Source organism: Saimiri boliviensis, chromosome 19, assembly GCF_048565385.1.
Source record: "Saimiri boliviensis isolate mSaiBol1 chromosome 19, mSaiBol1.pri, whole genome shotgun sequence".
NCBI lineage: Eukaryota > Metazoa > Chordata > Mammalia > Primates > Cebidae > Saimiri > Saimiri boliviensis.
In genome coordinates, this window is record NC_133467.1 from 33867215 (window position 1) to 33881469 (window position 14255).

Here is a 14255-nt window from a genome sequence, read left to right on the forward strand (position 1 = left end):
CAGGTGTTCCTGACTGTGAAGCCCTCCACCCCTGTGCTGTCCCCTGCTGCATGCCCTGAGGAGTGCTAGATAAGTGCCGGGATGGTACCTGCTCTCCAGGAGCTTCCTGAGGATGGGACTGGCAGAGGTGTTGGCTGCTCTAGTTGATGCTGCTTCCTCTCATTTCTTGTGGTTCTCATTGTGTCTAAGTTCCCTCTTTAGCACTTTTTTATGTTCTGATCTGGACGGTCACTTAAATATTTCATACTTGAGTGATAGCTGAAGAAGACCTCCTTTGGGATGTGGGACTTAAGGCTTGCCTTGAAGGATGGATCAGATTAGGACAGGCCTTAGTGTTTGTCTTTCACTGGTTGCCTCGTATGTTCTTTTTCTCATCACTTACATCTTTTTCTGATCCTAACTGATGTTGAAATAGCGTGCATCTACTTGGAGGCAGAGACCTCTGCTCTCTCCTCTTTGTTTTGGGATAACTGCCTGTCCTCCCCACTGGTGAGTCACCCATTCTCTGCTAACCACCCCTCTCCTCTGCCTTTCCCCCTCCCCGCTCTCCTCCACACCCATCCCCAGCGTATCTGTGAGGACTATAGCCGGAACCCTGACAGCCTACTGGAAGAGCAGATGGAAGGTGCCCGGCGGCGAGTCACTCAGTTACAGCTGAAGATCCAGCAGGAGACTGGTGGCTCAGTGGTGAGTGACGCAGGCACAGCTCTAGGAAGGCCACATGCAGTGCAACTGGGGCTAGAGCGAGGGGAAAAGCAAGGACAGAAAGCTTCTTGGATTATGCCAGGATCTCAAGGCTGAACTAGTAAGTGTTTAGTATTTAACAGAGAAACCAAGGTCAGCACCAGAGAGGCTAAGCACCGTAGTGACGCTTGGGATACCATAAAAAGAAAAACCCGATTTCTTGCCCTCCAGCAGCATAGGCGATGGAAAGAAAGAAATATGAAGTAAACACACTGTCAATGTTAGTCTCTGAATTCTCCTTCTCTTCGGGTAATTCCTCATAGCGGGTGTATGTGTATTTCTATACTGGTTTTACCCAGTGTTTCATCTGGTATCCTTTCCCACCACCTACCCTCAAGTAATGAGTCTTCTCAAAGAAATACAAGCACTTTTTAAAGTCAGACTACATAAAAGACCCCCAGTCAGTTGAGATGGATCTATATCAGCAGATAACCATGCTTGATGAGAAACTCCAGAGAGTAGATGTTTCTTTATCTATTTTCTTCAGGGACGTTGCTATTAGTGTCTTTCTGCTTTCCATCAGGCCTTAATTTTTTGGGTAAATAAGAAGTAACTCTCCAGAAACTTTAAGGTCTCCAAGAATAACATTTGCCAAAGCCAATAGAAATTATGTAAAGATGATCTACTTTTGCTTTGAGAATACCAGATTTTAAAAGTTTAGGAAACACAAGCAAATAAATGTAAACTGCTTCGTTTTCTGAAGGACTTCTCATACTACGTGGTTGACAGGTAGGAGCTCAGGTTGTGGACTTACACCATCTGGATTCAAATCCAGCGTCACTTCTCACCAGCTTAAAGACTCCTGGGCAAGTTAATTCATCCATAGGAGCCTTAGTTTCCTCATTTATAAAATGGAGATCACAGTTGTCAGAGTTAAAGCATGCCTTTGATATGGGGGTTGGACATGTTTGCTGCTGCCACTGCCGCTGTTAGTTGTGCTATGAGGTGATGAGTCTGAGAAACGAAGCTTGGAATCTGAAGGTCTGAGCTCCAACCTCGGCTTTAGGGTTGACCTGCTGTGTACTTCGGGCAAGTTACTAAAGATCTCTGAGCTTCTGTTTCCTCATTTATAACATGAGAGTAACATGCCTAAGCCAGAGCCACTGAAAGATTAAATGTGACGTGGAAAGGTGCTTTGTAAACAGCAAAGCACTATCAGCATCACTTCCTCCACATCCTGTAGCTCAGTTAGTCTCAGGCCAGTCTTATCTCCTCCTCAGAGATCTCCAAAGGTAAACCTTTTATATCTTCCCTTGGTCACCTGCTTGAATTTTTTTAATACTTCTTGATGGTGAAGAAGTTCTTTCTTGTATCCAACCCAAAATAAGGCACTCCAGGGTGATTAGATAAAGCTAGCTTTTAGAATTTCGCTAATGGTAAAGCTCCCTTTCCACCATTAGGGGTCATTGTCATCCTCAAACTGTACAAATGAAGCAATATCTCTTCTAGCTGGGCATTTTTGAGGCAATGAAGCAGAAGAGGCCACTAATTGTAAGCAAATCAGGCACTGATTGGTGGAAGGAAACCATAGGGGGAGAGGTTCACAGAATTTGCCCACCCTGTGGGCCTTTCTGTTTCAGGACATACTTTCACTATATGGTGACACCAGCCAGAGACCATCAGAAGGTAAGTCCCCCCATCACCCCCTTTTCCTCTGGCATATCTCTAACCCAGGTTTCTTACCTATTTCTCCTCCCCATGGGGCAGATTCCAGGAAAGAAAATATATCATGCCTACCCTCTGCGAAGTGGAATAATGGGAGAAAGCAGCACAAATACACAGGGAAGCTGGATACAACTTAGGCAGTAGAAATGAGTGTATAGCCAGGAGATGGGACAGATAGGGGCCTGGAACATACCAGAATGATCCAGACAGTAGCTTGACTAACAGCTCCTGGCATTAAGGAATTCAGCAAATACTTGTTGTAAGAACACATGGGTGGTGACCAGAAGAGGGCTGGGAAGGAGTGGAGGGGCAAAACTAGCTGTGAGAGAGAGCAATGGAGTCTTCTTTCAGGTGGTGACACAGCCTGTGCCCAAGTGCAGAGACAGGTGAAAGCTAGATGTGAGGAGAGCAGAGGGGAGGTGTGCCAGGAAAGCGTTTGAGTCTAGGGGTCATGGGATGAGAGAGCTGAAGGGAAACTGGTGAAAGAAAAGGTGGCAGCTTCCCCTTCCTGCCCTGGACACAGGTGCCCAGAATAGAGGCCCTCTTTCTCCCAGGCTACAGCTCCTTCCATATTATATAAGCTATTTTCTTCTCAGGCCGGCTTTCTCTGGATTCCCAGGAGGGGGACAGTGGCTTGGACTCTGGGACAGAACGCTTTCCTTCGCTCAGTGAGGTGAGTCTCAGCAGGGCAAGCCCTGGTCAAAACATGCATTCGGTATCCCTTCCCTTGCCCTAAGGCTCTGCTGCCTACCGGCTGCACTGAGGCCTCTGTGTGCCTCTTCCATCATTCCATTTCCAGGAATGTAATCACTGTGCTCTGGGTTCCAAAGCGGAAATTTCAAATGCACCCAACATGCAAGATTATCAAATCTGACTTCCATTTTATCATAGTCAACTCTATTACATAAAGAGTAGGGTGGAGAGGGAGGCCACGGCATTAACTGTGGCAAGCCTTTGAGAGCGAGGGAGCAAAGATGAAATAATCTAAAACAGTGACTTGACCAAAAACACATTTCCACCTGTCCAGGAATAACATCATCTTAGATTAATGCACTGAACCCAGCCTGTTCAAAAGGGGGAGTCTTTTTTTTTTTTTTTTTTTTTGCTGTGGATCTTTTTCTTCTCGAACAGCTTGTCTTTTCTGGAGTCACTACAAGAATTTCAGGTTTTGACTCAAAGTTTCTCTCTTCCAGGTGTTCTCAGTTTGCTTATGTAAACTGTAAACTGCAGTATAGAACTAAGAATGAGTGGAAGAAGTAGTAATGAAGTTAGCAAAATATGTGCTTAGCCAGAGTAATTAAATATGTGACTATGTGGTTGAAAATGTGTTAAAAACCTAATTTTAGATAACAGTTGGAATTTTATTTTCTTACTGCTCTGTCCAATGGAAAATGATGAAATATATGTGAAAGGATCCGTATGTGGGAAAGTCATTGAGAAAGTGGAGTGGGATGGGTATCCTAAAGAATCTACAGTTGACATTATCTGGAATACCACAGAGTTGGTGATGAAGAGTGTGTGCTGTGGGCTGAGGCTGCCTCAGTTAAGTCCAGGATATACCTCATGACTAGTTCTCTGACTTAGCAAGTCTTGTAACTTCTTGGAGTCTTAGTTTCTTTGTGCGAAAGTGGGACGCATAATAGTAACTACCTAAAAGGGCTACTGTGAGAATGGAATGAGATAATATGCAATGAAGGGCTTAGTCTAATGCCAGGCACAGAGCAAGTACTGCACTTCCCTGAGCTGATGTTGTAAGTATGGTTATCGCCACCAACACCAAATGAGCTGATCCTTGAGGGTGTTCTGGACAAGGTTCCTTTTCACAGAATTCTCTGTTTCTCTAGTCATTGATGAATCGGAACTCGGTACTGTCAGACCCTGGGCTAGACAGTCCTCGAACCTCCCCTGTGATCATGGCCAGGGTGGCCCAGCACCACAGGCGGCAGGGCTCGGATGCAGCAGTCCCCTCAGCCGGTGACCAGGTGAGTGATCCTGAGCCTCCCTGCAGTTTTCCTTTCTTCTTTTCTCAGAAGCAAGATTTGGAGGTGTGCGTGTTACCGGTACATGGTCTTAGATCATCAGACTGACCCCCTGCTTCAGCGACCCAAACTTTGAGACAGTCACTTACATAGAGAGCAAACAGGAAAGAAAGAGAACATGACATAAATAGAAATATGAAAGTAAGGCTGTCTCAGTTTCTATGTGAAGAGTGGGTGAATATATCTATAGGAAGTAACAGGTAAGGAGCGGATAGCTGGTCTTTCTGTCTATAGAATAGGAATTAGGTTTAGGCAGTGTTTCTCCAGGATACTAATTTTCATTTTCCCTGTTCCTTAGCAAAATCCTTTCTTAAAGAAAAACTTATTATTTGGAACCCTAACATAGAAAAGAAAAAAAACCTCACTTTCCTAGGACCTTTACTGATCAGCAACCCCCTGCCCTCAACGGCACTTCCATGGAGCCTTAAGTTTCTGCAAAACCTGATTTGAAAGGCCCCACTCTCATGGACAGAGCTAGATCCAGGAGAGACTTCAAGAAGATGGGTTTTGACTCAATGCACACAGCTTGCAAAGAAGCTGGGCTGTCTGGCAATGGAGTGGACTGACTTGAGAGCCAGAGAATTGTCCTGTTGTTTTTCAGACACTGTCAACAGTGTCTAACAACGTTAGCATCTAACAATGTTCAGATGTCGTTAGACATCTAAATATTCAACATTCTACCTGTATAAGGTTACTTGATATATTTTTTTTAAGCCAATTCAGTTCTTTAAACTTAAATTCATCTTAAGGAAATCTGTCATTACCTTAAATTAAAACCAACATCACACACTATAAATGCAGAGTAAATGCAACACTAAATATAAGTTTAGAACCAAATTTGTTAAATTCTACCTAGAAAAATATAGAACAGTGTAGAAGAAAACTGCCATTTATATTAAAAAGAGGAAAAGAAGCCTCTTTCTTAAGACCTCTTTGAATGAATATTTAAGAAACTGATGGTTATTGCCGCTGAGGAGGAGAATTAGGTGGCTTGAGGTTGAAGTGGATGGAAGATTTTTTATTTTATATTTACTCCTTTGTGTCCTTTCAATTTAAAACTACATGATGTAAAAAATTACTAAAAAAAATAGAGCGTTTTTGTACCCCAAAACCTAAAATGCAATAAAAAAAATTAAAAAATAAATAAACAAATAAAATAGCCAGATGCTGTGAAAAAAAAAAAAATAGAGACAAAATTTAAAACAAGCTGAAAAATAAACTCTAGCTCAATTCTATTGCTTGTCAAAGGCTTTAATTAAGTGAGGCCAATTCTGCCTTGGTTAAAGGTATTAAAGCTATTAAAGCTATGCAGGCACCAGGCTGAAATTTTTTCTGGGTTAATCAAAAGGATGGAATGAGAACTGAAAAGAAACTAACTTTCTTACAATATGAGCCAATGTTACTTAATGCCATGTCCAATGTTATTTAATGCCATGTCCATATCACCTAACATCATTTTGACCCTCAACAAAAATCATCTCACTTAAAATCATCTTGAGTTTCATTTCCCACACTGGAAAACATTGCTGTCAGGAATTATACAGGTGATATTTTTAAACTGTGGGTTGTCACCTTTTGTGAGTCATGATAACAATATTGAAGGTCATGAATGGCATCTGTTTCAATGAAGTAGAATCTAATAGCATGGAAAAGAAAGTATCAGGATTCATCACATGTGGTTACAGTATAATTTCATGAAACTTCTGTTTTAATTACATAATGTGTATACTAAGTTGCAATGAAAACATATTTAGTAGAAGTCGTGGTCAAAAGAAAATTTGAAAGCTACTTTCTGGAGTTCTTTTGACCCTGGGATCCTATCCATCACTGAGTCCAGGAGGTCTTCAGAAGATGGGGTCTCTAAAGTAATTTGGATAAAGGGAGAGATTGCACAAGGAAGAAAACAGAGCAAACGATGATCCTACTCACTGAGCTGTCTTTGGTGGCATTGTGATTTTAGAAAACTTGTCCTCTCTGGAGTTCAGGGTTCCAAGCGGCATCTTTTTTCTCTTAGAGCATTTATCCGTCTGCTGTTATTTCCCTACGCAGCTTACCTCAACTTTACATGCTTTATCCCTGCAGGCAGCTGGCACATAGGAGCCACCTCATAATGTGTAGTGAATGAATGAGTGAATACTTTGGAATGGGAGTAATCAATATTGTCTTCTGAGTGGCATCTTAGGGGAGGGCTTATCCAGGACACAGAGCTCCTAAATTTCTTGAAGCTGAAGTTTCACAGTGTGATCTGTAGAAAAGAGGACTGTGGCCTAGGTGAACCTATTTTTTTAATAAAGCTAGAGTTACGCGGCATCAAAAGAAAATTCTAATCAAGAGCTACTGTGCGAAAGAATACATGTGAGCAAGCCTCTCTGAGCCTATTCTGGTTGGGCTGCTGAATTCTCAAAAAAAAGAATTAGAAGACAACAACATATGATACTCTAGTTTTACTCATTGTATAAAGTTTGGTTATTCTTAGAATGTGGAGGGGAAAGGTGGGGAAAGGGATTTAATGGGTATTAAAATGCCTAGTGTACCAGCTGCTGTACCAGATCTTTACCAAAAATCCCATGCAATCTCACAATCAGGAAAAAAAGGTGGCCATTAGAATCTTCATGTGTTAAATGGGAAAACCGGAACAAAGAAGTCTAAAGGAATGTTCAAGGACTAACCATGTTACTGTCAGAACTAGAATTCAGTTCTCCTGGGCCCCAACACAGGGCTCTTTCCTATCCTAGCCACTGGTTCATTGCTCTCTCTACAACCCTGTCTTTGTAGAACTAAAGGACCAAGTTCAGGTTGCTAAGGGGTCAGGCATCTACACTGTTCTAGGAGAGGCTTTCCTTCAAGTGGCTCATAGAAGCAGATGTGGGGTAAATGGTCTTGGAGCCCTTGTTTTCCTCTTCGAAACTTTTTCGTCTTCTGAAAACTATTTAGTTGCTATTTTCAAGTGTTAAGAGTAAATAGAGTATAATTCCGGGTTCTTAATAGTAATAAATGTTAACAGCAGAGGAAGAAAACCTAGACTTTCCATAAAACTGTCATCAGCAGGGAAATGGATGCATAAGGACCTCTCACTTTCTGTTGTATCATTCTATAATGTCTCATCTTTTCAATAATCAGCATATTCCGCTTTTGTAATCAGAAAGAATATGTATTTGTAAAGACCTTTTTATACAAAATCCTCCTCCTAAACAAGCAAAAACCTAGTGCTTTTCAGATTTCACCAGAGAGCTCAGGAGAGCCGGAAGTGTTCGCCCACCACCTCCTGGGGCTCTCGGACCCAGGAGGTTCAGAGACTAAGGTGTTAGGAAAGGAGGATACTCGGAATGTTTCTGAGAAATACAAATACAGCACATCAGGCCTGGTTCTGCAGCTTTGGGCACAACATTCAGTCTGTCTGGGCCTCACTTTTTTTTTAATAATTAGTGCGTATTGGACTCTAGTCTCTGAGATACCCTCTGGGCCACTCAAGTGATTCACTCATTCTGCGATTCACTTATTCTGGGCATGGAGGCCATAAATACCCAGGAAAACAAAAAAGGGATGAGGAGCATCAGAGGAACTGTCAGGAAAAGCCCCTTAAGAAAGTGGGTTAGAAGGATATCATAGGCCTGGGTTAAAGTGGGCACAAGCAAGCTGGGTGGGTTCCAGAAGCAGAGCCCTTGTTGGGAATCACTGGAAATGAAGGAGATGAAATTGAGTGAGAAATAGAGTTGGTAGAAAAGCCTTGAAAGCTCAAAGAACCTTTAGGAGAAAAATGTGTACAGTGCAGCATCTGAGAAGTTTATGCAAAAGAAGTCTCTCTCGTCGTTCCTAATCTGTGGCATGTCCATCAGGATTAGGTTTTTATTTAAATTAGCATAAGGAAGGAAGAAAGAAAAAGCCAGACTAAGAAATTTGGGTTTTAGACAGGTAATGGGGATCTACCACAGATTCTTGAGCAGGCAAGGGAAATAATGCAGATGGTGTTAGAGAAAGATCAGCTACATCTCCATTTATTCAGAGAGGCAGAGGTCTACTAGTAGAGTCCCTGACAGTTATTTAGCCAGCCGTACTTACTAGGCACAGAGTAACTGTTCAGTAGCACTGTGGTAGACACTTCGTTTGGAGGGTGTAAGTGTTTGGGGTGGTGGTGGCTGTTAAGTCTGTTAAGGAAAACAGAACCCCCATCCCAGCAGTTCAGCGGGAGCATAGGCTCTTAAATTTGTTGACTGACAGTCCCTCCCCAGATCTTTTGCAAACAGGAAGAGAACATTTTCTCCTACTTCCCATCTTCATACGTCATGTGATCAGGCTGCTCTGAATCTGCCCTGCCCCACCCAGAAGCAGTTGACTTCCTGCAAGTGGAAATCATTTCATCTGTGCTCTGATTTGGGGGCGGGAGTGAGATGCCAGCGCTCACCAGACCCGGGTGTGCTGCAACTAAACAGACTTTACTGAGGTGGCTGAACCCTCTGTCCTCTGTAACCTCTCATCTCTACAACTTGACTCTCTCCCCCAGGGTGTAGATCAAAGCCCAAAGCCTTTAATTATTGGCCCAGAGGAAGATTATGACCCAGGTTATTTCAACAACGAGGTAACGGTTTCCTGGTTTTCTCCTTTCATCATTTTTTGTGTGTCATACAAGATGCTCTTGACTAGAAGCGGTTTGACTAGCACCAGCTGTGAAGGGAACTTGGGGCGGGGAGCCGTTCTCTTATGAACCCAGGAAGGGGGATCACATGGGAGCTAAGCTGGAACCAGCTGTGCTGCTGTGCCCTGCCTCCCATCACACTCATCCTTCTGCCTTTCAGAGCGATATCATATTCCAGGATCTGGAGAAACTGAAGTCTCGGCCAGCTCACCTGGGGGTTTTTCTACGTTACATCTTCTCTCAGGCAGACCCCAGTCCACTGGTAAGTCAGAAGCATCCGTCTTGATTGAGTGCCTGCTGTGCTGAACAGAGAGAACCTCTAGCCTCTGTTTCTGCTCCCTAGCTGTTACAAGTCAGATCCATGGGCACAGCCGGGCACCTCAAGGACAGAGACAAAATAGCCAAGAAGATGAAACCTGTGCAGAAGGGACTTTTCACTGTATGACACAGCTGACTCGCTACGTCACTTGCCTAGGGAGGAGTAAGAGGGCCAGGCCAGGAAAACCCGTTCTTGATCAGTTCAGAATGTCGTCTTGGAGAAGTTGTTCTTCCTAGAGTTTTTTAAATGAAGGTAGATACAGACTGACTAGGGAGTTGAGACAGTAGCCCTGCGAGAAAACTTGCAGATGGCGAGGCTGAAAGGGTCTTCCACGCGAAGATGATGACAAGAGGGAATGTGAGGGCATGGAGACCAGAGTGCCTGGGGACAGCGCTCAGAGCCACAGCCTTCCCAGTCTCCTCCTCCTGCTCAGCTGCTTAGAAAGGAAAGGGAGATGTAGGAGAGGGGTTGGGGTTGTAGTCTTCAGAATAAACTTCTCACCTGGGGCATGGGCTGCTGTTTTGTCTTTCTGGGGATACCATCAGAAGCCAGAATGAACAGCCATCCACGGGTATTCACTGAACACCTGTGTGCAAGTCCAAGTGCTGGTGACTCGGAAGCATTCCTGAATAAGACAGGGCACACCACAGAGAGAAGTAACACACGAACACTTAGGAAACAAGACATAAACAAGCACAAGACGCAAGTGAAATACCACGTGTGGAGAGGATGCAGAGTTGAGGCGTGATCAGTGTTGAAGCTGTGCCCGTGGGAAGGGGGTGGGGATTATTTTACCACAGGTTTCTGAAATAGTGTGAGCCCAGCTTTCTCAACCTCGGCACAGTTCTGAGCTGGAGAATTCTTTGTTGTGGTAGACTGTCCTGCGGCTTTGGGGAAATAGAGCTGCGTCGCCGGGCTGTACCCACTAGATGCCAATAGCACCATGCTCGCTCAGTAATTGTGACAACTAAAAATGTCTCCAGATACGGCCAGATGTCCCCTAGAGGGCAAAATTACTGCTGGGGGAAAACCACTGCCCTAACCCAGTTCTCTCTCCTCCTAGCTTTTTTACCTGTGTGCAGAAGTTTATCAGCAGACAAGCCCCAAAGACTCCCGAAGCTTGGGGAAAGACATCTGGAGTATTTTCCTGGAGAAAAATGCGGTGAGGCGGTCAGAGATTGGATTATAATTTTATTATATTCTTTGAACTACCCAGAGGCAGAGGAAAATTAAGCAAAACATTCAGACCAAACGGAGACAAGTTCTTAAAGAGAAATCTAGGCTGAAATGTTAGTATCCCTGGATTCTGTTCCAGCGCCACTCTCAAAAAATCTCGCTGGACCTCTTTTTCCACGTAGGATACATATTGTATCTCTCTGGAATGTTTGGGGGAGGAGATTGTACCAGATTCTCTTTACTGTCCCCCGATTCAGCACCTTGATTCCCCCAGCTGTCCTTGCCTTGCCCATCTCTGGGCTGAAGAAACAGAGGTCTAGAGACATCAGATGATCTAGATCAGTGAGGCAAGAGGAGAATCCTGGCTTCTGAAGCCAAAGGCAGGAGTCAGAGGTGGGAGGCCTCTGAGTGTCTGGGATAGGCAGCACCCTGTGCATTGGCGCAGAGTTCCCAGGGGTGTGTCAGGGATCCCACGGGCAAGAGCACTTCTGCCTGCAGAGGGCAACTGCCGTCCCAGACTTTCTAATCTAATCAACTCAACTAATTCCAAGGTGACTTTATTCTTCTGGCAGTAAGCTAGTAGGGTTAATGAGGTTGGGGAAAATTGGTTTTTCTTAAGAGCTTTGGCCAAGCGCAGTGGCTTACACCTGTAATCCCAGCACTTTGGGAGGCCGAGGCGGGTGGATCACAAGATCAGAAGATCAAGACCATCCTGGCTAACATGGTAAAACCCCGTCTCTACTAAAAATACAGAAGAATTAGCTGGGCATAGTGGCGTGCGCCTGTAGTCCCAGCTACTCAGGAGGCTGAGGCAGGAGAATCTCTTGAGCCTGGGAAGTGGAGATTGCAGTGAGCTGAGATTGCACCTCTGTACTCCAGCCTGGGCAAAAGAGTGAGACTCTGTCTCCAAAAAAAAGAGTTTCATATTTGCCCCCTTAAATGGGTCTTGAGTGGAGAGGTTAGAGCTGCCGGTTGTTCTCTCTTGGTTGTTTGGAGCCGCTCCAGTACTCAGGTTTCAAGGACTTGTGTAGCAAAAGCCAGACACCATACTAACTGCAAGGCTGGGTGACATAGGCTAGCTTTCCCTTGGGAGTCGGGGGGAGGAAAAGTTCACCACATAGCCTGATGAAGGCTTTTCCCTTGCCGCTAAGTGAGCACAGGTCCACTTTTTGGACAGCATGCCATTCCATGTACTCTAATGGCCTGGAAATAAGAATGGAAAAAACTGCATGTGCTGCTCTCAGCATATAGTCCCAGCTTGCTCTGTAGCCTCAGACTCCGTTTCCCAAAAACCCTAGTCTAGAATTCAGGTGTACAGTTGAAGAGTAATGAGAAGGATGGTGGGCGGATGTAGGCAAAAAGGCATGTGGCCAAGCCCCCCTCACCCTGCACGCTGTTCATCTCTCTGGAGTGTGCAGACCTGACCACTTCTGCTCCACGCTTCTGTTTTTTAGCCTCTGAGAGTGAAGATCCCTGAGATGTTACAGGCTGAAATTGGTAAGTTGGCTCATTGGTCAGTTAGTCTCCGCTTGGTGCCTTTCTTCTCCTGAGCTCTCAGGAGGCTCCAGTGGACAGAAGGGACATAGTCGCTGTCCCTGGGCAACCATCCTCTAATAGGGGAAAGGACCCATAGGACAGTTGCTCCAGAACACTGCACAGTAGCTAATGGACAGGTGCAAATGGGACAGACCCTGCCTAGGCGCTCGCTCTGCCATGGGGAGCTTGTCATGGGAAGACAGTGGACTTGGAGTTAGGAGACCTAGGTTCATGTCTGCCACCCTTCCACACGACCTCTCTGGGCCTCCGCTGGCTTATCTGTACAAAGAGGAAATCAGACTTGATCCGGGATTCCTAAGCCAGGTTGATTATCAAGAATCCCTTGGGGAACAAAAAATAGAGAAACTAGGGCCTCACTCCATCCTCCTGCAGAATTAGAATCTCTAGGGTGGTTTTTCTTGTTGGGTTTTTTTTGGGGGGGTGAGGTGGGGTGGGGGGTTATTTTTGTTCCTTTACTTCTGAAAGTTAAGGAACTGACAGCAGCTAGTCCAGAGTGAGGACCCAGCAGGCTAGATGGTGCCCGGCTCCCTTCTCCTTCTAATCATGAGAAGAAGAATTAAGCAGAGGCGGTCTAAGGTGATACCAGCCCGAGAAGCTAATCACTAGCAGCTTTTTAGAGGACAGGAACTGGAAGCTGCATTTAGAAAGAGATGATTTGTGGGCACATGTGACAGGGAGGAGAGCTTATGGACCCAGGCAGAGGGTGAACAGAGCTTTCTCAAAAGCAGAGTGAGAGTGAAGCACAGCTCCCAGGAACTTAGCCTGGCCTGGGTGGGGATGGATGCAGGAACTAGAGGAGAGACATCTTTCGGTTAATACTGGGGAGCTCAGGTTTCATGGAATGTGAAGTGCTTGCCTTTTAGCCTTGTTGAGTTGCTTCTGGGGCAGTAGAGGGGAGCAAGCCTCTCAGAGGTCTGCCCTTGGATGTCAGAATGGCACTTAGACACATCTGATGAGAGGGGCTTTAATACTTCTCTCAATGGAGCACAGAACATCCAGAAAATATTTTTGTCCTTGCCGTGGACTTTGTATATCAGGATTCCGGTCCTGAATTCAGGAATGATCTGAGAGGTCCAGGCCTCCTCTTCCTTTAGGCTAACAGGGCAAAACCCCAGCCCTTCCTCCCAGTGTCACAGGGAGCTGAAATGCCTTGAGATGCTCAGCAGAAGTGACCTTCCCCCACCCCCAGTACCCCACCCATTGTGCCTTCTCTGGTCTCCCACTACAGACTTGCGCTTGCGGAACAGTGAGGACATCCGCAGCGTTCTCTGTGAAGCTCAAGAAGCAGCCATGCCTGAGATCCAGGAGCAGATCCACGACTACAGGTTGGCCCAGGAGCTGCCCTCCCACCACTCTTCCTGGCACCTCCACCACGTGGCCCTTGCTCCTTCCCTCTGGGGCCTGCATGTGTCTCTTGTTATGTGTTTTTGCCTCACTCTTTCTGGGTGTCCATCTATTGAGCATTTGTGTATAGTTCTTTCTTTCCCTGTGTTTCTCTGGCTTAGAACGAAGCGCACTCTGGGCCTGGGCAGCCTATATGGTGAAAACGACCTGCTGGACCTGGATGGCGACCCTCTTCGAGAGCGCCAGGTGGCCGAGAAGCAGCTGGCTGCCCTTGGAGATATCTTGTGAGTCTTCAGCTTCCTCCCTCCCCACTGAACGTGCCAAGCAGGTTGACATATTTTGTGGATCTGTTCTTTCAGTCTCTCACCTTCTTCCACTTCTTGCCTGATTCTCCTGCCCCTGGAAGGTGGGGAGTCATGCCCTCCTGCTACATTGGTCAGGCTGAGGGCTGCAGGTGTCAAGGGTGTGGCAGAGCCCAGAACTCCTGTTAGTCATTTGGTGGTTATGACAGACTACGAGCCCCATGAATGTGATGAGCTTTCTGCTTTCCCCTGCTGGCCCTCTTCCTGACCTTTCTCCCTTCCTGCCTCTAAGATCTTACCTGTCACAGTGAGTGAGGCCAGTGCTATGTGTGCCCAGCGGATAAAGTTCCTTCAGGAGGCAGCTAAAACTGGCTTAGGAGAAATGGAACCATCTTTTATTCATCCACATCAGAAACCTCAACTAGTGCAACATATGAAGGCACTTCTGGCACAGCTGCTTTTGTTAGGTATTCCTA

The 14255-nt window shown here is 45.5% G+C and overlaps 1 protein-coding gene across 10 annotated transcripts in view; it reads left to right on the plus strand.

Annotated features, from left to right (window-relative positions):
- The window catches only part of ARHGEF11 (Rho guanine nucleotide exchange factor 11), a 112856-nt gene that overhangs the window by 74729 nt on the left and 23872 nt on the right, over window positions 1-14255 (plus strand). For 8 of the 10 annotated variants that reach the window (XM_074389635.1, XM_074389637.1, XM_074389639.1 and 5 more), the window contains 10 exons: window positions 568-687; window positions 2325-2370; window positions 3006-3082; window positions 4254-4391; window positions 8950-9024; window positions 9242-9343; window positions 10464-10562; window positions 12031-12073; window positions 13362-13458; window positions 13639-13761. In XM_074389635.1, coding sequence (XP_074245736.1) covers window positions 568-687; window positions 2325-2370; window positions 3006-3082; window positions 4254-4391; window positions 8950-9024; window positions 9242-9343; window positions 10464-10562; window positions 12031-12073; window positions 13362-13458; window positions 13639-13761 — 920 coding nt within the window. The remainder of the gene's footprint in view (window positions 1-567; window positions 688-2324; window positions 2371-3005; window positions 3083-4253; window positions 4392-8949; window positions 9025-9241; window positions 9344-10463; window positions 10563-12030; window positions 12074-13361; window positions 13459-13638; window positions 13762-14255) is intronic. The other 2 variants (XM_074389641.1, XM_074389643.1) reach the window with 1 other exon arrangement.